This window comes from Jaculus jaculus, chromosome 11 (genome assembly GCF_020740685.1).
Source record: "Jaculus jaculus isolate mJacJac1 chromosome 11, mJacJac1.mat.Y.cur, whole genome shotgun sequence".
Classification (NCBI taxonomy): Eukaryota; Metazoa; Chordata; class Mammalia; order Rodentia; family Dipodidae; genus Jaculus; species Jaculus jaculus.
In genome coordinates, this window is record NC_059112.1 from 26,922,647 (window position 1) to 26,947,036 (window position 24,390).

The following is a 24,390-nucleotide window of genomic DNA, read 5'->3' on the forward strand; positions in this document are numbered from 1 at the left end:
CACAGTGGCTACTATTAGTGTCTGATGAGTTCCACGCAAAGAAAACAGGACTATGTGGCTGCTTCGGCTGTAGAATGTATTTCTACTTTTCAACCCGTTGTCTGTTTTTAGATCAGAATAGGCCTTACCCTTTCCTGGCAGCCAAGGCCACCTGAAGGCTCCAGCCAAGAGTCCAATCCTCAGAATGAGACAGCTGGGGGGAGGAGGTGATGCAGAGTACCCTGTTTTCACAAGCCAAAGAGATTCTAGGGCACACTGGACTTCAAGATGGTTGAAAAAAATCTGGCTCTTTGTAGATGCCACTAATCTGTGACCCTCGGGCTGGGTCCCAGGGGTGGGTGAGGACAAACTGTGGGAGCTCTGAGGGAGGCTTCCTGGCAACGTGGCTTCCCACGAGCGCGTGAGAGCGGCCGGAGGAGCCAACACCCCCCACCCTGCACATTTGCAGTCTGAAGCAGAAGAAAGGCGAGCAAGGCCAGCTGGCAGGGAAACCTGATGTTCCTCCCCCACATCAGCCTAACCATCCCAGCCCCATCTTAACAGCTTCAAGCGTTCCCCAGTGCCTGCAGATTAAGAGTTTAAAGGTAAAATTACGTATGGAGGTACACACCTCCAACCCCAGCACTTGGGACGCAAAGGCAGGAGAACCAGGAGTTCAAGGTCAGCTTCGGCTACACAGTGAAGCCTGGGCAGATCAAATCTCCAGCTTTGGAACTGAACAAAGACCTGGAGAGAGCAAAGTCCAAAAAGCTGAAGAGTTGATTTGCCCTCAGTAGGCATAAGGACATAGGAGGAAGAGGAATGCTCTGGCATCCAGGTGCTAGAAGCAAGTCATGGTCACTTGTGTCCCATTGTGAGAAAGTAGGGATCAAACTCTAGTTAGGTATATCCTGCTCCAAAAGCCTGCCTACCAAGAAGCAGGGGTCAGGTGATGTCTTCCAATCACCTTTAAGCACTGGCCTCACTCAAAGTTTAAGGACTGGTTGTTCATACGCTAGTGACCCTTGAGGAAAAGGTAACTTGGTGCTAGCTGAGCAATGTTAACAAGCCTAAGAGCAGCAAGCTGAGGTAAAGTCCTGTCATCCACTGTGGTGTCGCTAGCATCTGAAGGGACATGCCAAGAAGGCACCATGTGGAAAAATATCTTGCTACATCAACTGACAAAATGTACATGCAATCAGATCCTGGCCCTGCAGAAAATGCTTCCTCTCACAACTGGTCATTATTCACCACAGAAAGGAAAGTTATATGAGAGGCAGTTAAGAATCTTGCCAGTTATGGTAGCACATGCCTGTAGTCCTGGCATGTGGAGGCTAAGGCAAGAGGATCCCAAGTTTAAGGCCAGTCAGGGCTGCACAGTGATATAACTTGTCTCAAAAAAGTAATTTTTATAGCCGGGCATGGTGGCACACACCTTTAATCCCAGCACTTGGGAGGCTGAGGTAGGAGGATTGCTGTGAGTTTGAGGCCACCCTGAGACTCCATAGTGAATTCCAGGTCAGCCTGGACTAGAGCGAAATCCTACCTGGAAAAAAAAAAAAAAGTCATGTGTTTGTGTTAGCTGGAGACAAGTTTGCTGTCTCACTTTGCCCATGCCATAAAACCCTACGGAGACAGAGAAACATCTGGAGCCGGAACTAGCTTCCTGGTCAGACACGTTGCGAATGGGTCATGAGTCACTATCATAACAAGGTCTCACAGAACACTGAGGAGGAATAGGAAGCCAGCACACCTCCTTGGCTTACAAAGAAACCAGGGCCATCAAGACAAGGGAGTCACACTGCCACCAAGTGGCGACAGTTTCTCCAGTCTCTCGAGGTCCACTGGTTGGCTGGTCTCAATGGCAGTAGCTATCAAAACTCTCAGTGGGGAGGGAACACCATGCCAATGTCCTGCCCCACGCTCGTGACCTGGGCAGGTCTAGCTTGGACACTTTAACCCCTACCTGGGTGGCTGAGGACGGAGCTCCATTAGTAGAGTCGCCTTGCACCCGCAAAGCCCTGGGTTTGAGTCCCAGCATAAAGACAAAACAAAACTGAACTAAACAAACCAAGGGAAGTGGTTTACACCTATATTCTCAGCACTTAGGAAGAAAGATCAGAAGTTCAAGGCCATCCTCAGCTACATAGTAAGTTCAAGGCCAGCCTGGGCTTTCAAGACTCTGTCTTGAAACAAAACAAAACAAAACAAAGGGCTGAGGAAATGGTTTAGTGGTTAAGGCATTTGCCTGTGAAACCTAAGCTCAATTCCTAACCTGGCTCAATTCCTTAGGACCCACGTAAGCCTGATGCACAAGGGGGTGCATGTGTCAGGAGTTCATTGCGCCCATTCTCTCTCTCTCAAATAAATAAAAATATTTTAAAAAACACAGCCAGGCATGGTGGCACATGGCTTTAATCTCAGCACTTGGGAGGCCAAGGTAGGAGGACTGCTATGAGTTCAAGGCCACTAAGACTACAAAGTTAATTCTAGGTCAGCTAGAGCAAGACCCTACCTCAGGGGAAAAAAAAAAAAAATCCTGCTTAAAGCAAACAAAGAAACTCTCTTGCCTCAAAAAGGGTCCCAGATGGCTCAGTGGCAGAGCACTTGGCTAGCATGTGTGCAACCCTGTGTTCACAAAGAAAACAAGATCACTGGTACGTGAGACATAGTTGAGGCTTGAGTTCTTGGGAGATCCCGAGTCCATCTGCAGAGACACACGGAGCTTCCTGAGAAGCCAGGATAGGACTAGCCGACCTGGACCTACCTGTCCTGACTGCTTCCTTGGAGCCCTCACTACTCAAAGTGGACCAGCCACGTCGAGAGGAGCTCAGGATGTACCAGAGCCACCAAATCAGAATCTGCCTTCTGACAAGACCCCACAGGACTCTGATCCCATGGTGAAATGCGACTCTGACCCACGGCTGATCAAGTGACTTAATCTAGGTGTGTTCACATCTCCATCTGGGGGGTGTGAGCACCTCCACTTGCCTGCCTCCAGGAGGGAGCAAGAGGGAGGCTCCAAAAGGCAGGAACACAGGCACAAGTACCACGCTCCTCCACTCAGGCCAGTGAGTGTGCCACCAGCCATATCCCCAGGTGCATTCCTGAGCACACCAGACTGCAGCCACTTGGACCCGGTTTAACTAGCACTCCCCTGAGACCCCCTTTGATCCACTGAATACTTTACCAAGTATGGTTCTTTCCAGTGCTCAGTGCTGCAAATTTTTCAGCCAGGGAATCCAAGGAGAGAGAGAGAACATGGCTTCCTGGGACAACAGCCACAATGACCATGACAAGCCCCGTGCTTTGCCTCTGAACCACCGCGTAGCTCCCAGTGTCCTGCTTCAGACCGTGCTTGCTTCGCTGTGAAAACACTCGCCTTGCCACGTGGCAGTAACACCTGCTCTCTCTGACTGGTCACACCGAATAAAGAAGGAAATGGGCTAGGGCACAGCCTGGTGGTGGGGCGCTTGCCTGGCAGTGAGAGTCCCTGAGCCCCGGGCACAGCATGGGTAGGTGGGGGGCAGACAAGACTTGGGGAGGTTTACCTTGGTCTTACAGACAGTAAATTTCTAAATCCAAAGTAACTTCTACCTCTTTCACATAGATTTCTAGGATGTAAAATTTAGATTCTTGAAACTTAATTATTTCAGAAACTTGTACACAGAAATTGTCACACATGCCTAAATGCTGGGTTAATTTGGTCAGAGACAGTCCAGTCTAATCTCTCTATACCTCTAGCCCCAGTGCTGAACTTAGCACTTCTTTTTACACATTTATTTTTTAATTTAAATTATGTTTTTGTTTGCAAGCAGAAAGAAAGAATGGACAGACCAAGGCCTCCGGCTACTGCAGACAAACTCCAGATGCACACGCCGCCTCATGAGCACGTGGCTTTATGTGGGTGCTGCGGAATCGAACCTGGACCGAAAAGCTTTGCACGCAAGTGACTAACTGCGGAGCCACCTCCCCAGCCCTATATATATTATATATACTTATATTATTGAAGCATACTCCTCAGTTACTAATAGGGTTACTGCCAGGCTTTAGCAATTTTGTGAAACTTGGAAACCCCAAACCACCCCTATTGTTTCTTTAGTGGCACCATCATCATGAAGACAATAGCATGGTGGAAAAATAATTGGTAGCTTATTTTAGCAGCCTTGCAGAGCTCACATGTTCCTCCTGGACTCCTCAGGACCATGCCCGTTCCTCATAGAGTGCTGCTGGGATCTGGGAGGAGGAGGATGAAGCCTCGCTGTGAGGCAGAAGAAGAATGAGACACTTCACTGTGATGCGCAGGCTAGTGTGCAACAGCAAAACCATCACGCTGCTTGTGGACCGCTCTACGCACGCAGCAGCTCCCCCGCAGGAAGGGGTCAACAGAGTGAGTGGCAGCGAGGTAAGAGAAGGAGTGACCAGGAGCACAGAGAAACCACATCACCAGAGGTGACCCTATTCTGGAAATATCTGCATGGGTGATTTTTGTCAGGTTATGATTTTTTTTAATAAATATTTTATTTTTATTTATTTCTTTGACAGAGAGAAAGGGAGGAGAGAGAGAGAGGAGAGACAGAGACAGAATGGGTATGCCAGGGCTCCTGCCACTGCAAATAAACTCCAGATGTGTGCGCCCCCTTACGCATCTGACTTACATGGGTCCTGGGGAATTGAACCTGGGTCCTTTGGCTTTGCAAGCAAATGCTTTAACTGCTAAGCCTTCCCTCCAGCCCCCCTTTTTATAAATATTTTATTTTTATTTATTTCTTTGACAGAGAGAAAGAAGGAGAGTAAATTTTTATTATTATGTTTTTGTTTTGTTTTTCAAGTTAGTCTCAGGCTGGCCTCAAACTCACAGCAATCCTCCTACCTCTGCCTCCCAAGTATTGGATTAAAGGCGTACATCACCATGCCTGGCAAATTTTGAATATTTTAAAAAATATACCAGTAATGTTATCATGTTCCCTTGTGCCACTGTAGCAAACAGCATAATCAGTAGTGTGGCAGTTCAGGTAGCTGGTTCTGGTTCATGGCTGGACACAACCAAGGCCGATGCCTGACCACCTGAGTGTCCCAGTGCCGCTCCTGCTTTCGGGGAGGGTGCCCTGAGTGACTCCTGAGTTCCTCCCTCAAGCACCTCTGGTCCTCTAGGGAAGAAGCCAGGTCTCCACTTTCCTCCGGGGGGGGGGGGCATCAGGAGAGCTCTCAGGGTGGGCCTTACCTTCATATCTGCTTGGGGAATCGCATGCCTTCTGCGGAGTGGCCACTCGGAGGAATATCTGTTGTCGCCATGAGTGTCGCCGGGTCTTCACAGGCGTCCCATCAGAGTCACCCAGGGGGGTTGCTTTGGAGTCTACATCCCTAAAATTGCCAAACAGTAGATTTAGGACTAATGAGGAGGTGGGTGTTAACGGTTTCTTTTTAGCTTGACTCCTTTTTTGAACAAAAGAATTAAATTGAGAATTATCTTCCTACAGACATGGAACCTGAGAACAACAGAGGCTGAGCTCCTGGCCAGCGGCAAGCTCACACCGTTCTGACTGCAAAGGCACTAAGAAATAGGCTCGCAGACCAGTGGGTCTCTTGCGTCCGTGTGACTACAAACAAAGCAGCTGCCTGGAAGGGGTGTTGTATCAGAACCCCAATCCACGGCGGCCTACACGTGGGACTCTTCTCAGCACAGGCCTAAATCTCCGAGATCACCATGTAAGAAAGAAAGAAATGACACAGAACCACTGAGCAAACACCACGAGGTCACTTGCAGATGGCGTGTGCTGCAATGCCTGGAGTTTGGAAACCACAAGTGTAACTGAAGTACATACAAAGCGTCTACTGATAACTTTCTTTCCATTCACAGGACAGCAGGGGAGGCCCTTATATTTTACAGTCAAGTACATACCCACTGACACATCAGGCTTACTGAGGACAGAAACACGTTCACTGTCCAGAAACGTTCTGCTCCCACAGAACAGGTGAGGACTCTCAATATTCTGAAGGTGACATTACAAAACAACTACTCAAAACTGTAAAACATGCTAGCTACACAATGTAAAAAATGACATTCACTGAGAAAAAAGTACAGGAAAGGGCACAATAGACTTAGACAAAATAATTTTTTAACAGTTAAAATCTCCTCATATATCTAACAATTCAGCACTTACAATGTTTGATATATCTAAAAGAAGCCCTACCTTTTTGTGTTCATAAAGTCAGAGGTGTTATTTTCATCTACAGGAGCCAGAAATTTTAGAAAATTTGGCACAGAAGAGGAAGAATGCAGTTTTTTCCGCAGGGCGTTACGGTAGGAGATGCTAAGAGTTTGGTTGAAAAAAGAGTTTAGGATAATGAAATATAAATACACTAAGTATAAAATACAAACTTTAAGATATAAACATTTTCACTCCAATGCCAAGAAAAGTAAGGTAGGTATGACATTAAAAGTTGCACATAAATGAAATGTAACTTTCATGTGCAGCCACTAAAGATTCAATTTTAAATGAATGGCTCATTGGATTAAAGTTTTGACTCTTCCTTTCAAGCTGGGAAAAAAATAACTTCTCAAAATTAATCAGGAGGTTTCTGATATGGCATAAACCGCCTTGTTCCTAAACACAGTTGTTAGCCTGTGCACATGCATGTGTGTTCACACGCTATGGTGGAGGGATGTGAAATTAAGTATGCAAAAAGCAGTTCACCATCCAAACTTTTATATTAAAGAAGATTAGTAACAAACGGAGTCACTTCAAATGACAGCTGAAAATAAAACGACCCACATAAAGAAACCGCACACAAGCAGTGACGGGGCTTCCCGGCCCGGCAGCCCCATGCCGCCATGCTCAGGGCGCTCCAGGCGCACGGACGACACCGCACCTGCCATGCGCGTGAGCTCACCTCTTCGGCACAGCATTCCCGCTGTTTTCTCCACTGGAATTGTGTTTTAGGGACTTAAAAAAGTTTGGCGAGGAAGCAGAGGGGTTCAGACGAGGAGGAGGAGGGACAGGAGCTGCAGACTGACCTGGGCGATGCTTAGGCTCGCTCTCAGGAGGGCGGTCCACACTAGACAGCAGAAAGAGAAAGCTGGGGTTAGAGGGGACGGGGGCACCGCAGGTGGGGGGCAGAAACGGAAAGACAGCCTGGGCCTTGACTCATGATCTCCATGGGACCTCGTCGGACGGAGGAGTACTTCCGCCCACTTCCCGTGTCAGCTCTTGGGGACAAACACAGCTCTCAGTGAAAACAGCACGAGGTTCGGTTCAGTCCTAGTCTAGGCTCCCAATCATACTTCTCTCTCCCCTTTCTGAGAACTAACAGAACACTTTGAACGAAAAAAGAAAGAAAAGAAAGAAGGGAAGGAGGGAGGAGGAAAAACCCTAACTTTCAAAATACACATCCTTTCAAAATAAGCCACATCTGAATGTAACATCCTGTTTCCTGTAGTTTAAGGAGAAAAGTTGGCAAGACAAAAAGAAAGCACAATGCACACCTTCAATCCCAGCACTCAGGAGGCAGAGGTACAAGGATCACCGTGAGTTTGAGGCCACCCTGAGAGTACAGAGTTAATTCCAGGTCAGCTTGGGCTAGAGTAAGACCCTACCTTGAACCCTGCCCCCCAAAAAATAAATAAATAAAGGAAATCACAACGACCATGCAGAGAAACAGTCACTCCCCTGCTGATGTGCAGCACGACCCATCACAAAGCTAGTTCTTAGTGTCACTAGTAGTGCCACACGGTCCCTGGCCCTGTGCTGACATGTGACAGCAGACTTGGCATAGTATAGGGGCTCTTCAGGTAGGAACCATCCTCACTAAAAGCACCACAGAGGGAGCGGAGGGGCACACGGCAGGGGACAGAGAAGGAGCAGGGGCGCAGGGTGCTAAGAAACACAGGACACGGGAAGACGATGCGGGCCAGCGAACCTCGCCTTGGGGATGTCCTACTTGTCAACAGCTTCCAGCACACATCACATTTCTATGACCTGGGTTGCCCACGTGACGTCCAAAGAACCAATCACAATTTCCAAGTGACGAAAGCAAAGGTGACAGCTCTGGGATGTGGTTCCAGGACTGTTCACACATGTCACGTGCTCCCTCAGAACGCCTCACGCGGAGCCATGACTATTCACACATGTACCTCTTCACATGTGTCACTTCTTCCCTCAGAATGTCTCACACAGGCCCAGGACTGTTCACACGTTTCCTCTTCCCTCAGAATACCTCATGTGGTTCCAGGACTGTTCATGCATGTCACTTTTTCCCTATAAACATTTCAAACTGCACAAACTCACGTGGCTGCACAGACCCCCCCCCAACCTTTACCTGAGCATGAGCCACGTGAACACACGTCTGTTGCCAGAAGGCAGCCACCATACACAGGCATGGCCTTTGCTCACACTTAGGGGAGAGCATTTTAAAAGTTATTTTCAGGATATTTCTGGGTCCATTTACAGCCTCTGGCATTTAGGATTAATCAATAAGGGACCCTGAAAGGAACAAGGAAAGCTGCTATCATATTGCTTAAACTTCTGTATAATGAGAATATTCTAATTGTTCATTTGAAAAAAATGAGTAAACTTTCTTAGCCGAATGTAAAGTTCTCATAGTGAGAGATTTTAGAAGTATCGACTCTGGATTCTGTCACACACAGCTGTTTAACTAGCTCAAGACTAGACAGGCTGGTGGGTCCACCCTAGGCATCCCGGCACACCGCTCCCACTCTGCTGGTGTGGACACTGTCCCCATCCAGGTCTACTCAAACGAGGAAACTCCTCCACTCACCCGCTTGCCACCTTCCCCAAGGCCAGAAGCCAAGTCCCAAAGTCAACAACTCATGCATTCAATGAGCATCATTCAAATATAGTAAGGCCCATTTTGGCTCATGATCACCTGCTTCCCAACAATGCTGGAACCTGAACAAGTTGCAAGCCTTTCCTATATCTACACACTCGCCAAGGGAGCCACAGCCTCCGTGTTTTTTGTTTGTTTGTTTGTTTGTCTGTTTTGAGGTAGGGTCTCACGCTAGCCCAGGCTGACCTGGATTCACCATATAGTCTCAGGCTAGCCTCAAACTCACAACAATCCTCATACCTCTGCCTTCCCAGCGTGGAAATTAAAGGTGTGTGCCACTCTGCCCAGCTGAGTTTTATCTTTTTAAGCCAAGAGGAAAACCTTACTTGAGTTCTCTTTCACCCAATAAGCATACCCAGGTGGCACATACCTGATTAGTTAGATATGCCCTTTCTTAGCTGTGTATGGTGGTGCTCGCCTTTAATCCCAATACTTGGGAGGCAGAGGTAGGGAAGATTGCTATGAGTTCTAGACCAGCCTGAGACTACATAGTAAATTCCAGGTCATCCTGGGCTAGAGTGAAACCCTACCACAAAAACAACAGCAACAAAATGATATGCCGTTGCTATTTACACAACAACTTTTATAGTTTAAAGGAATCTTACTTTCGTTCGTGAGGTGTCTCTGTGCTCACAGAGTGGTACCTCATAAGCTTTCTTTGCAAGACCCCTGGAGAGCTCTGGGCAGGTTCTGGAAGCGCCGGGCACTCCACAGGGAAATGACTCAGGGTGTTCGCCCGCCTTCGGAAGGCCTGCTGGGGTGACAGTGGAGTAATCTCTTCCATAGCGTGGCTCTCCGAATCACTGGACAGGTCATCTGAGGAGCCAAGGAGCTTGAAGGAACACTCAGAGCTAGGCAAGGCCTCCTTGTCCCCCAAGGACAGCTCCTGGCAGCAGACAAATAGCAAATTAGACAGACCATGGTGGAATGCACAGGGCTGTCTAACAGAGGTGCAGGGTAACATTTAATGTGGGCATCTGGTGAGAATGCCATCCAGAGTCCACCAAAGGATACAAAGGTTTGTGAAATGCTGCTTCTAGGAGATAAAGTGCTAGTTTGCTGAAGAGTGCCATCATGTGCATCTGACTTATGGGAATTGAACTAGGGTCCTTAGGCTTTACAGGCAAGTGCCTTCACCACTAAACCATCTCTATAAATAAAAATTTAATGGGGGGAGGGAGAGCATTACCATGAGATATTGTTTATAATTACGGAAGTTGTTAATAAAAAATAAAATAATAATAGTAATTTTAAAAGAATAGAAAATAATGCTAGTATAGGGCTGGAGAGATGACTTAGTGGTTAAGACACTTGCCTGTGAAGCCTAAGGACCCATGTCCAACTCTCCAGATCCCCTGGTAGCCAGTGACACAAGCGCACAAGGCTGCACATGTGCACAAGGCGGCACATGCATCTGGAGTTCCATTCCTGTGGCAGAAGGACTTGGTGCACCAATTCTCTCTCATTATCTCACATAAAAAAAAAGGCCAGCATGTTGGGCCTGCCTCAAAAGTAAATAACTAAAACTGTAGCATGTATGTTGCCTATTATCCAGGGAATATTACTTAATTTTGTGTGGGTAAGTATGTGTGTTTATGAACTACATCACAATGTTAAATGTATTTTTATTTGGTTTTGTGTGTGCCCCTCTGTCTGTGTGCGGGAGCACACGTGTGCGTCTGGAGAGAACAGAGGTTCACCTCCGTTCTACTTGGTTGCCCTCCACCTTGTTTTCTGAGACAGGGCCTCTCATGGAACCATAGCTCACCGATTCAGCTCATCTAGCTAGCCAGCTTGTCCAGGGATCCACCCACATCTGCTCCCAAGTGCTGGAAATATAGACGTGTGATGTGAGTCGCCATGCCTGGCATTTATGGGGGCATTTTGTGGATCCAAAACCCAGGACTTATTTTTGCATGGCAGATGCTTTATCCAGTCGTCACTGCAGGCCTGTTAAATGCTTTTCTCACTGCTGCTTCTGACCTGAAAACTTTGAAATCCACTTGTCTAGGAGGGAATCTCAGACAAATATAAATCATTCCTGTGGTGAGGAGCTGGAATCCACAACATCCTCCTCCTGGTACCCGAGCACCAGACAGAAGGAGGAAGCTAAGCTGCCTCCTGAGCACCAGACCCCAGGCCAGTCTTGGTTGAGCCAACCAGGTTTAAATATGCTTAAATGCCCACAAGCAGGATCTGAAAACAAGGACATTCACCCAGATTTGTCACAAGGGGACTGTTATTGACTCTTCACAGCTGTGCTAGGTGACACACAACAGGACTAACCTTTACCGCTTGTTTTAACAAAACACTAATGTGTAGTTACAATTGCGGGGTCAGCTAGAGGACAAAGTCTCAGGTTCAGTTACACACTTTCCAAGTTCACAACCTCCCTTTTAAAGTTCTCTCAATTTTTCTTTTCTTTTTGTTGTTGTTTTTAGAGGTAGGGTCTTACACTCTAGCCCAGGCTGACCTGGAATTCACTGTGCAGTCTCAGGGTGGCCTCAAACTCATAGCGATCTTCCTAACTCTAGCTCTTGAGTGCTGGGATTAAAGGTGTGACCCACCATACCTGGAAAGTTCTCTCAATTAAAAAAAATTTTGTTACTGCAATATCTACTTGGGTGAGAAAACCATCGGTTGTATTGTTACATGCAAAGTCTTATTCATCTCAATTTGTTGTTTATGGATCATGTTTATAACTTTTTAAAAAATTTATTAGTTTTCTTTTCAGCAAATACAGGCAGTTTGGTACCATTGTTTAGGTTCACCCATGATCTACCCCCTCCCAATGGACCCTCCTTGTTGATGTAAATGGGTCGTGCATTGTGGAGTTAGTCCACAGTTATTGGTACGATAAATGTTTATGCATATGACCCAAATGTGGCTCTGACATTCTTTCCGCCCCCTCTTCCGCAAAATTTCCCTGAGCCATGTTGGGTTCATTTTTGGTCTGCTTCAGTAATGAGGTGTTGGGGGCCTCTGAGGCTCTAGCTCTCTGATTTGTAGGAGTTGATTTTTCTCTGTGTTGGTCTCCTTCCCCTTTGTGCTGGTATCCAGTTCATCAGGGGATCATGTTTATAACTTTTTATAGAATCTCTTTGTTATTATGGTAAAATTGCATGACTAGCCCTCCTGTGCCAGGAAGTCTAAAGCTGCACATTTTTATGACTGGAGAGATGAAGGTTTCTGCTCTTTCTCTTGGAGCCCAGTAGGTAACAAGACACACTGGCTGGTTTCTTGGATGTGTCACTGAAAATAAAAATGTGCTTACTTTGCTGGTATTACTTAATGTACTAGACAGGGAGCTGTCCAGGTCCATGCTGGCAGAATGTTCTTGAAGGCCTCTGGCTTTATTCCCCTATATAAAGAAAAGGCAATCGAGTTAGGAGCCTGGAGACTTTGCAAAGGCACAAGGCATAGGTGGCATGATCTATGGAAACAAGCTTAGGAACAACGTGCACTAAGACCAGCGCATCTCTGTCATCTTGAAGTGCCACACCGACCTATGTCCACAGCACCTTGTGGAGCAGCCACTGCAAGGATGGTGGGCAGAAGAGGAACACACCTACTTGTCTATGAAGACGGGCTATGTTTCAGCAAGTACATTCAAGAGCTCACAATTGGTCTGGAGAGGTGGCTTAGCAGTTAAGGAGCTTGCCTAAGAAGCCTAAGGACCCAGATTCGATTCTCCAGGTCCCATGCAAGCCAGATGTACAATGTGACACATGCCTCTGGAGTTCATATGCAATGGCTAGAGGCCCTGGCACGTCCATTCTCTCTCTGTGTCTCTAGAAAATAAATAAATTATACACACACACACACACACACATACATACATATTAAAAAAAAATACAAAAACTGCCAGGCTAGGTGGCATAAGCCTTTTATCCCAGCACTGGGGAGGCAGAGGCAGGAGGATTGTTGTGATTCCAAGGGCAGCCTGAGAATACATAGTGAATTCCAGGTTGGCCTGGGCTAGAGCAAAACCCTACCTCAAAAAAACAAAAAACAAACTTTACAAAATCAGGAGATGGGGGTGGGCTGACCTATGGGTCAGATAGACTAGAGGTCTCTACTACAGGGACTTCCAGACACTGAAGAAAAGCAGCTGACAGTTGTTTTTCTAAATTGTCCCTAGTAAAAGGGGAAAGAACAAAGCCACACCTTGGCACACTTAGTGTATGTCCTTTATAGGGACTACATAATGACAACCTCTTGAAAAGAAGAAAAAGAAATCCCATGGAGCAGAATACAGGAAAACAGAACTTCCGAGCACTCAGGAAGCTGAGGCCGGTGGATCAAGAGTTTGAGGCCAGCTTATATTTCGCAGTGAGTGTGATGCTATCTCAAAAATAAATGATTAAATAAAAATGTTGTCAATATTGTTCTAAGTTGATGGGACAATAAAGATTCTACACTTGGGGCTGGAGAGATGGCTTAGTGGCTAAGGCACTTGCCTGTGAAGCCTAAAGAGCCAGGTTCAATTCTCTAGGTCCCATGTTATCCAGATGCACATCGGGGCACATGTGTCTGGAGTTCGTTTGCAGTGGCAAGAGGCCCTGGTGTGCCCATTCTCTCTCCCTCTCTCCCTCTGTCCTTCTGTATCTAATAAATAAATAAAATGATAAAAAATTAAAAAAATATTTTTTAAAAAAAACTCTACACATTTTTGATTTCACACTTGTCTAGTTTATGATGAACAATAACACAATAAATGCATAGAGCTAAGTCTTATGTTCTCTTTAAAAAATGTTTTAGGGGGCTGGAGAGACAGCTTAGCGGTTAAGGCGTTTGTCTGTGAAGCGAAAGGACCTCGGTTCAATTCTCCAGCACCTATGTAAGCCAGATGCACAAAGTGGTGCATGTGTCTGAAGTTTGTTTGCAGTAGCTGGAGGCCCTGGCACACCCATTCTTCTAAGTAAATAAATAAGTTATTTAAAAAAAAAATTTGACAGATGTGGTGGCACAAACCTTTAATCCCAGCATTTGGGAGGCAGAGGTAGGAGGATCGCCATGAGTTCAAAGCCACCCTGAGACTACATAGTAAATTCCAGGTCAGCCTGAACTAAAATGAAACCCTACCTCAAAAAACAAAAACAAATAAAAATAAAGATTTAACTTAAGTCAGAAAAACAATGCTACTTACCCGGGACAAAATGCTTTCCAAAGATTCTGTTAAGGATCTCTTTGCTTTGCTCTTCAGCATGTCTAGTCTAAATCGAGTAGCGCTGGGCGCTAACTCACTCCCAATATTCTCAGCTGCCATTTGCGGGATCTGAAAACAAGAATGAACAAAAGCTAAGTCTATTAAGTGTCCCTTTCCCCCTCTCCCCCCGATTCAGAGAATGAGTGTCTCTAGGACCACCTTCTGAAAGCAGGCCATCTTCTGAACCTGCCTGTGACCCCGCCTGTTCCTTCAGAGTCATGGCTCCGGTCCAGGAAACAATCTGCCTTGCGAGGAAAGCAGCCCACAGCTGAGGGCTCAGCGACCCCGGCCACACACCTGCCACCTGCCGACTGTGGCCTTGCACCCGTTTCCCACTTTCTCTGGGCTACAGTTTCCTCCAGTTTCTACTAATTGGGAACAACAATAATGTAATCACAACACTGTGTTGTGAGACTAAAACAAGCAAAACTATGGAAAACGCTGCACATAGAATCTCATACAACAACAGCTCTTGTGGGGGTTTCCAAAACAAAGTAATACTTAACTTTTAGCATGTATCAGAGTAAGACCAGTAATTATCAACCGAAAATTTCCATTCTTTCCATCCTACTTCCTTCATCCCTGCCTATAATCTGTCACCCTTCACTCCTCTGCTATTTCACGCTCTCATTCCTGTCCACACCCCAGCTTCTCCCCCACCCAAAGCGCCACGCTCAGGGGGATGATCCAACTTAAGTAACCAGGACATCCTCGCTGCGCCACGTACACCAGACGCTATTCTCTCCCTGAAATGGTGCCAGCTCACAGGCCTGGTATCAGCACCCACAAGGCAGAAGTGGGGGATTCCTGACAATGCCCTGTTCAGATGTTTACAGGGCAGCATCAGGGATCTTCCACTTCTCCAGCTCTGACAGCTAGCCGCGAGTCTTTTTAAAAAGTATTTTATTTTATTTTATTTTATTTTTATTTGAGAAAAAGAGGGGGAGAAAGAGTAAGAATGGGCATGCCAGGTACTTTAAATAAACTCCAGATGCATGTGCTACCTTGTGCAGCCGGCTTGGTGGGGCCTGGAGAATCAAACCTGGGTCCTTTGGTTGTGCAGGCAAGAGCCTCAACCACTAAGCCATCTCTCCAGCCCCCGGGGTTCTCTTAATACAGCTCCCCTAAGTCCTACTGCTAGAAAGCTTCTTTTAATTCTTTACTTTTTTCAAGGCATAAGAAAGAAAGACAAAGTTTGGATAAGAGCTACATTCTAACAAGGTGGGAAAACAAAAATCAAAGCCGTGGTGGTCTTGGGAGGGGGCAGAGAGGACTGGCTGGGAAAGGAACATCCTTTCTGGTGTGACAGAGACACTCACAGATTTTGTCAGGGGTTTGGGCAACCTGATGGAAGTTCTCAAAACTCAGCAAAAGCTGACACTTCACTGCTATATGTGAAATTTACTTCCAAAACATTGTAAGAAATCCCTGATGGCTAGGGTGTAGCTCAATGGTCATTGTAACAAGAGCTAGGTAACTGTTCAATTTTACATGATTTTATTCCTGTGAGACTTGGAACGAATATGAAAACAATGCCTATTAGGTTAAAAGTTCCCTCAAGACAGCAGAGACCTTGGGTTTGATTCCTAGCGCTACAAAAACCAAGCAAACAAACACAACCTTCGAATTTTAGTTGATAAGATGTATGCCAACATGTTTGTACTCCTTGCTGGGACAAGATACCTGACAAAATTCAGTTTAAGAGAGGAGGAAGATTTATTTTGGCTTACAAGCCACACTCCACCATGATGGGGAAGGGAGGGCGGCAGGAGCTCTAGGAAGCGCCGCCATATTAAGCCCTCAGGAGAAAGTGGGGAGCAATGACGGCTGGTTCTTAGCCAGCTCTCTCCAGGACCCTGGCCCAAGGAATGGTGCCACCCAAAGTTAAGGTGGGTCTTCCCACCTCAATTAACCAAATCAAGATGATCCCTCACAGACATGCTCCGGATACCCTAACCGGGATACACCCTCAGGGACATGCACAGAGGATGCCCTAACCTGGATGCCCCCTCACGGGCTGCTCTTGGCTGAGCGCTTTCTGCCAGCAATGGGAAGCTGACTGCACCACAGACAGTCAGCTAGGAGTTCCTGGCCAGCCGGGCTACGGCGTGAGAACTAGTCTCAAGAAAGTTGTTGTGGCCAGGTATGGTGGCACACACTTTTAATCCTAGAACTCAGAAGGCAGAGGTAGGAGGATCACTGAGTTTGGAGTGTGAGGCCAGCCTGGAGACTACATAGTGGGTTCCAGGTCAGCCCGGGCTAAAGCAAGACCCTACCTCAAAAAAAAAAAAAAAAAAAAAAGTTGTTGTGGACTGGATGAAATAATTCATTTAGCAATCAGACCTGCCTCTGATAGATGGCAATTACCCAATTAGTATCAATGGATGTAATATTATTTCTTATACGACCTCCGTAAAATAGAAATTATATAAAATTAGGACTGGAGAGATGGCTTAATGGTTAAGGCACTTGCCTGCAATGACAAAGGACCCAGCTTCAATTTCCCAGACTCACATAAGCCAGATGCACAAGGGAGCACAATGTCTGAGTTTGTTTGCAGCAACTGGAAGCCCTAGAGCACCCATCTCTCTCTCTCTCATCTGTCTGCCTCTTTCTCTGTCTCTCAGATAAGCAAATAATAATATCTTTTTAAAAAGAAATTATATACAATTAGTTAAAACATGACACCTTTCAAGTCCATACGGGTACATGTATATACGTGTATGTACACAAGCACATGCACACACAGAGTAACTTGCCCAAAATGACTCCTTTTTTTTTTTTTTTTTTGGTTTTTCAAGGTAAGGTCTCACTCTAGCCCACGCTGACCTGGAATTCACTATGGAGTCTCAGGATGGCCTTGACCTCACGGCAATCCTCCTACCTCTGCCTCCCAAATGCTGGGATTAAAGGCGTGCGCCACCACGCCCGGCCAAACTGACTCCTCTTTTGAGTTTTCAAATTGAAGTTTTTGTTCGTGACTGTTAAGAAGTCGACAACTCCCGGCACTCTTCGTGTCACCACCGACTCAGCCTCACGCGGCGTCCACGTACGGGCTGGCAGACGGTTCATCCAGTCGAGCACTTGCCACACAAGCATGGGAACCCGAGCTCAGATCCCCAGAATTCCTGCCAAGGCCAGGCATTGGGGGCAGGGGATCTGGTAATCCCAGCCTTGTAGAGATGGAGACAGCTGGATCCCCAGGACATGCTGGCCTGCCAAACTGGTGAGCTTTGAGCTCCAGTGAGAGATCTTTGTCTCAAAACGTCAGGTGGAGAGAGACTGTGGAGATCCATGACCTTGACCACCAACCTCCACATACACACTCCCACACATATGCACACATATACATTGAACATACATCCACATAAGCATGCACACCACACAAGCACAGAAAGAGAGACTTCTTGTCAAAGCCATGATTCCACCCATGCAGGTTACAACGTAACACACTGCCAAAGGCTTTGAGAACTTTCAGGTGCAAGCAAAGGCCATGTGGCGGCAGAAGATGTGGGCTGGTGAACCCCAGAGACGTCGCTCCTTCTATGAAGCAGCTGCTGCTCAGAGCTCGTGAGGGTGCGTGGCCTGGGGGCACCAACTGCACCTACAGACTGGAGCAACTTCTTTTTTCCAAGGTAGGGTCTCACTCTGGCCCAGGCTGACTTGTGTAGTCTCAGGGTGGCCTCAAACTCACAAAGCTCCTCCTACTTCTGCCTCCCAGGGGCTGGGATTAAAGGCGTGCGCCACCACGCCTGGCTGGGACAAGTTCTTTATAGATTCAGACATAAGCCTTCTTGACCTCAGGCTGGCAAGAACCCCTGGAGAATGTGTTGACGTGCCAGTCCCGACCATGAGGCCCGGTCTTTTTTATATTAATTCTCTGATGATTGGAAAATGAGGCAACGTCATTAAGTCTATTTCTCCACTGGTCTGATCTATGCCCAAATCTTAATGATATTACCTAGGCTCCAAAAACCTCCGTTTGCACTTAGGTGAAAGGTTTCCATCCACCAAATGTGCTTAATTTCCTTTGCTCTGGGTATAAATTATTTCAAAGTTCCAATTTCCTGTCAGAACATGCTAGACTCATTCAGGAAAAAAAAAATCAGAAAAGAGAAAAAAATTATTGAGCCAAGAAGCGAAAAAGGAGTGGAAGAAAAAGGGAAGAAATGGATTGAGAACTCCCTGAGAACCTAGACTAACTGGAGCCATCCACAAGTAAAAGGGTGGACCCAGAACCCCAAGGCTTTCTTACAGGAACATCTGGGAAGGGAGGGATGGCAAGAGGCTGAACGCCAAGGGCACTGATGATCTGCAGGTGTCAGTCAGGCCACTGCTCTGGACCTGGTTCAGCTAACGAGGTAAGAAAAGGAAACAAAACACAACAACTTCAGGTTCTATACAGCTCAGGAAGAGTAATGGTGCCCAAACCAACTGGCCAGCAAATCAAATGAGCAGAGTAGCTGTGTGCGTCCAGTGAGAAGAGCCAAGCGTTCAGCTTCCTGGGCGGCGAGCGCCTGTGGGTGAGGGGGGGACAGGTCTGCACATTCACGTGCCTGGTGCCTTGGGAATCTGCATCTGGAACTGGTTTTAAAATAAAAGGCAGCACAGTTCTGCAAAGTTGAGGCACCTGGACACCCTTCCCTGATTTCATTTCCCTCTGGATTTTCTGGAGCAGTACCTTAGCAAATATAAGATACTCACAGACTGAAGCTATGAACCATGCCCTGACTTACAAGGATTCAAGAGAGTCTAACCTGAGTCTAACCGCAAATAGCAAAGCTACATAAAGCCTGTGGACAGTAAAAGGAAGAGAAAGCTGGGCGTGGTGATGCACGCCTTTAAAGTCAGCACTTGGGAGGCAGAGGTAGGAGTATCGCCATGAGGTTCAGACAAGAGGGAGACTGTACTTCCATCAACCAAGTGAAATTAATGGGAGTTCTACACTGAGTAATACATAAGCCAGGCTTCCTGACAATGAACCTGACATTCACACAGCACTTTTATTACCAACAACTTTCACACGATTTATAAAATGCCAAAGGCATCTGAACAACATCATTCCAACTTTTCAAGGATAAAGGACAGGGACAGAGACCAGCTTCCCTCAAGTCACACAGCTTGTCATGGCAGTGCCACGCTTGGCTTCTCCTGTGCTAGGGAACTGCTCAGGTCAGAAAATTGGCTCCAGTCCTCAACAACGCAGACAGAAACTTCTCTCATCATCCTTTAAATATTTTATTTTATTTTATTTACAAGCAGAGAGAGAGAGAAGAGACAAAGAAAGAAAGTTGCAGAGAGAGAGCATGGACATGCCAGGGCCTCTAGCCACTGCAAACAAACGCAACACATGCACACTGGGGAATCAAACCCAGGTCGTTAGGCTTGAAGGCCTTAACCACTGGGCCATCTCTCCAGCCCCTTCTCTCGTCATTGTTAAGCTCAACAAGGACTCTGAAATTTGTTTACGTGCAAAAAAATGAAAATGAGGGGGGAAAAAGAGGCTTCAGCATTTCAGAAAATCCCAAGGCTTTCTTCATATAGTATCTTTGTAAAATCTGCAAGGAGAGGGTAAAACACAAAGTGTCATACCTGCTTCACGTCTCCAATGTGCATGTGGTCTTTTTGTTTCTCTTCATATAGACATCTCAGAAAAGATATAATTAATTCATTCTCTCGTTGCTCATTTCTTGGTCTCAATTTCTTTAAAAAAATCAGAAATAGGAAATGATACATTTAGTTTAAATTGTCAACAAAATTGCTAATCCATCCCTGTCAGTACCAATAGCCTTTGCCAGCTAGCTAGTGCTTTTACCCATGGGTCTCACTAGGGGGCACCAGTGAATCGGATAGTGAAGGTAACTTTTAAAAAGGAACAGCCAGCCAAGCCTTTAGGCCAGATTTAGCAGCTGATCTCTAATGTTCTCTTACCCAAAATAAATTTTAACATCAGATAAAGGCAGCTGAAATATTTAATAAACAAACATCTTAAAAAGAGAAGGGAAAAATACAATCTATGAAAATACCCAAAGGTCAGAGGCCAGAATCAAGACATATTTAAAAATTCTTAGGTCAGGGAACTGGAAAGAACATGCAACTGGATTCAAGGTCACAGGGTCACAGGGCCAATGTGTTCATCATGAGGTACTGTGTGGCAGACCCATGAAGCAGGCACTTCCATACAAAATTTGGTGTCATGTTCTACTCCCTCTAGCTCCCCCCCACACACAATCCTTCCCCTTAATTTTTTGAATTCTCGCTAGGACTTTTAATTTGTAGACAGTGGCAAACTCACTGCTCTAGAAATCAGGACATGTGGGCTCCATACAGCCTTACTGACAGAAGCCCCGTCATTTCATCCTAGCTTCCCCCTTCAGTAACATAATAGACTCCACGCTAAGTTCCCATCATTTGAAATATTAGTAACTGTCCAGTTTCAAAGTACCATCTAATTTAACATGACTTTCCCTGAATGTGACGAAAACTCAATGAATTACCCTACAGATACACAAAATTTTGTCTGTACGCCGTGAAAATGCATCCCTTGTATTGACAGTTATCTACAGCCCTGTTCCTTCCTCCTTTCTCCAAACATCTAGCCTGTAATCAACAGAACCAGAGTGACAAGCGGATTAAGTCTGAGTAAATGCTACTTTTGGCAACTTTTCCCCAGCTAACTAAGGATTAATGGTATTATCCTCATGTCACCAGTGTTAAGAGCAAAGTAACTTTAACCGAGACACACACTCTCTCCCTTAGAGGACAAAGGCTGCTGCTGCTTTACCGCAGGAAGACAGTGAGCAATGACAGGGTTCGTTTTTACTCAGGCTCCCTGCACTTGCTCATGTCACACTTGGCTGTTCAATATTGTAGAACCCAGAATGGGCACTCCCAACCTGGACCTGGAGCCACAAATCTTGATACAAAATTTATATGACCTGTCCATCAAGTGGCTTTCTCCACAGTGTTTCCAGTGACTGGGTCCTCAAAAAACAAAGGTGGTGGCCACGGACTGCCATGCCAGCTAAGTGTTTCCTGGACCTTGATCACAACCTAAGAGCCCACAGACCAATAGCAACTCTCATTCGTCACTGCTGGCAACGCAAAATAGTATACTCATGTTGGAAGGCAATATAGCAGGAATTTTATTTTATTTCTGAAACAGGACCACGGATACAAATCTTTCTGCTTCAACCTCCCAAGTGCAGGAATTATAGTCACATACCATGACACAAAGCTGGCACTTTCTTAAAACGAAACATAATCTTACTTAACCTAGGGGGAGCTGTTATTGCTGCTTGGCTAAATGGATCTATTATGCCCACAAAATTGCTCTCTAAATATTTATCTTTATGCCATGTATTTATTGGTGCTGTGTTCACTTTTGGTTATAGAAGCTTCTCTTTTAGTGACTAGTGGGTGCTGAGAAGTGACAGTAGAGTGTTCAGCACTAAGTAAGACATTTGTATCACACCATCAAAGCACAGGAACCATTGTGGAAAAAGCAGGGAAAAGAATGTTAAGAGCTGGCTTAGTGGTTAAGGCACTTGCCTGCAAAGCCTAAGGACCCAGGTTCAATTCTCCAGAACCCAAGTAAGCTAGATACACAAGGTGGCGCATGCATCTGGAGTTCATTTGCAGTGGCTACAGGCCCTGGCATGCCCATTCTTTCTCTCTGTCTCTCTCTCCCCCCTTCTCTCCGTCTCTAATAAGTAAATAAATCAGAGGAAAAAAAGAATATAAGAGCCAAAGGATGGAGAGGAGTGCTTTGAGACACTGTCTTCCGGACACAAAGTAGCCAGTGCCTTCCTGACCCCACAGTGGTTGTCACTGCCTGCACAAGACCTGCACAATGTTGTCCTGGGTGACAGGTGAGGACAACAATACATAATACATAATAAATAAGAGAGGACTAGTTGGAAAGAAGGGCTTCAAGAGAGGGATATGGTGGAGGACAGAAACAGAGGGAGGGAGGAGGGAATGATCAGTGTACATTGTACATATGGCGGTTGGCAAAAAATCTAGTTTTGAAAAATGTGGGGGCTGAAGATATGGCTTTGCAGTTATGGCATTTGCCTGCAAAGCCAAAGGACCTCAGTTCGATTCCCCAGGACCCATGTAAGTCAGATGCACATGGGGGTGCATGCTTCAGGAGGCCCTGGCACAGCCATTCTCTTTCTCCTTCACTCTGCCTCCTTCTCTCTCTCTCTCTCTCTCTCAAGTAAATAAATAAAAATAAAGTTTTTAAAAGATGTATTCTTACCACATGACTTGGCAATTATATCTTGTACTATGCATCTAATGAGTTGGAAACTTAGGGTTATACATAAACCTGCACAAAGATGGCAGCCTCACTCACAGTTGTTAACACTTGAGGGCTGGCAAGATGGCTCAGCAGTTAAAGGTGTTTGCTTAGAAAGCCTGCTGACCCAGGTTCAATTTCCCAGCCACCTACACGCAGCCAGATGCACACAGTGGCACCTGGAGGACAACATGACATTCTTCTGTGACATCTGCACAAGAACACATGGGCATGCCCACATGCCACCCACACCATAACCCTGGGCACACACAGACAGGTGCAGGACAACTGAGGACGCCTGGCATGCACAGAGCGACGTAGCCAAGAACACGATCGATGGCGAGAAGCTGCCCCCAGTGCAAAGATGAGGGGGGTGTCCTTGCCCTAAGTCTCCACTTGCTTGAGGCATCTTGTGCAGTGGCAAAACACTGCTTCTTCACCAGAAACAGACCTGAGGGAAACCACGTGAATGAGTTGGCTAACCTCGCTTTGTGATCCACCATCACCCCTCTAGTGCCCAACGAAGGCAGCAAGGAGCTCAGAGAGAGGAAAGGTTATCCTTCTCAACCTTGGGCTGCCCATGCAAGTATAGGAATTTTGTAATAATTCAAGGGCTGGGAAGATGGTTTAGTGGTTAAAGCACTTGCCTGCAAAGCCTAAGAACCCAGGTTCGATTCCCCAGTACTCACGTAAGCCATATGCACAAGGTGGTACATGTATCTGGAGTTTGTTTGTGGTGGCTGGAAGCCCCGGGGGCATCCATTCTATCTACTCCACCCCTCCCTCCCCCATAAATAAATAAATAAAAAGAATGAAAGAATTCAATAATATAGGCTAGAGATGGCTTAGTGGTTAAGCGCTTGCCTGTGAAGCCTAAGGACCCTGGTTCGAGGCTTGATTCCCCAGGACCTACATTAGCTAGATGCTCAAGGAGGCACACATGTCTGGAGTTTGTTTGCAGTGGCTGGAGGCCCTGGCGTGCCCATTCTCTCTCTCTCTCTCTCTCTGCCTCTTTCTTTCTCTGTCACTTTCAAATAAATAAAAATAAACAAAAGTTTTTTTTTTTTAAAAAGGAATTCAATAATACACACATACACTTTCAATTTGCGAGATTTTTATTGTACCATACTGTACTGTATTGTATTGTACTGTATTGAAAAACAAACAAACAAACAAAAAAGAACACAACACTCTCTGTGGATCCTAGCTATAGGTGATTGGACTTCTGTGTGAGTAGGAAAAAAACTCAGTAGCAAAGGCAGTAAGCTAGAAAAGAGATATAAAGGGAAGAGAAAGGAAAGGAGGGAGGTACTTGATAGATGGTATTGTATATATGTAAGTAGAAGAAGAGATTAGGCCCAAGTGCGGTCAGGGAAAGAGGTTGAATAAAGGAAAGGTGGAAGGAGGGCTAATAAAAATTTAACAGGATATAAATAAATCATATGGAAACCTACTTCTTTGGATAATGGAACACTTAGGAGCCATAATTGTTACTAGAAAATTTTCAGTGCCAGGGATGGGATACCTTCCAGTGAGTTGTTGGCCAGGGAGGTCTCTAATGCCCCCAAAACATTACAAGCCATTGCCATGGCCCTTGGTTTCCCACCAGGAATAGATGGTAAGACCTTATTGCTGAAGACTCCATATACTTGGGCTGCAAGGCCACCGAGAAATCCTGCTGGAACTGAGTTGATAACCTTCTCCATGTAGACCAACTGACAGAAAGCTGGAAGAAGCCATTCTGCATGCAGTTCAATGGGAGAGAGAGAAATCACCAGTGAAGATACTCAACAGTGGACACTGCAAGCCTTATATTTGGCCAGCCAGGCCAAATGAGCCAACGGGTACAATAGTGGCATGTCTGTCATGGTGGAAACCAACTGCCCTCTAATTGGACTAGAGGCCCGCTCCATGGGAGGAAATACATCCCTGATACTGAAAACCTGAAACAGGGGTAGCCATGAGCCCTAGGGGTGTAATGTCTGCTGTCTGGCTAAATGTATATACTATGCTTATCAAACCCAGCACACACTTCTATTAATGTTCATACCTA

General features: G+C 46.0%; 1 protein-coding gene across 5 annotated transcripts in view; it reads right to left on the bottom strand.

The window, feature by feature from the left end:
* The window catches only part of Tbc1d1 (TBC1 domain family member 1), a 214,367-nt gene that overhangs the window by 54,848 nt on the left and 135,129 nt on the right, over nt 1-24,390 (bottom strand). For 3 of the 5 annotated variants that reach the window (XM_045130255.1, XM_045130257.1, XM_045130258.1), the window contains 7 exons: nt 19,628-19,738; nt 13,976-14,104; nt 12,101-12,187; nt 9,432-9,712; nt 6,874-7,038; nt 6,174-6,293; nt 5,204-5,343 (listed from right to left, as the gene is read on the bottom strand). In XM_045130255.1, the coding sequence (XP_044986190.1) occupies nt 5,204-5,343; nt 6,174-6,293; nt 6,874-7,038; nt 9,432-9,712; nt 12,101-12,187; nt 13,976-14,104; nt 19,628-19,738 (1,033 nt within the window). Of the gene's footprint in view, nt 1-5,203; nt 5,344-6,173; nt 6,294-6,873; nt 7,039-9,431; nt 9,713-12,100; nt 12,188-13,975; nt 14,105-19,627; nt 19,739-24,390 lie in introns of those variants that run through there. The other 2 variants (XM_045130256.1, XM_045130259.1) reach the window with 2 other exon arrangements.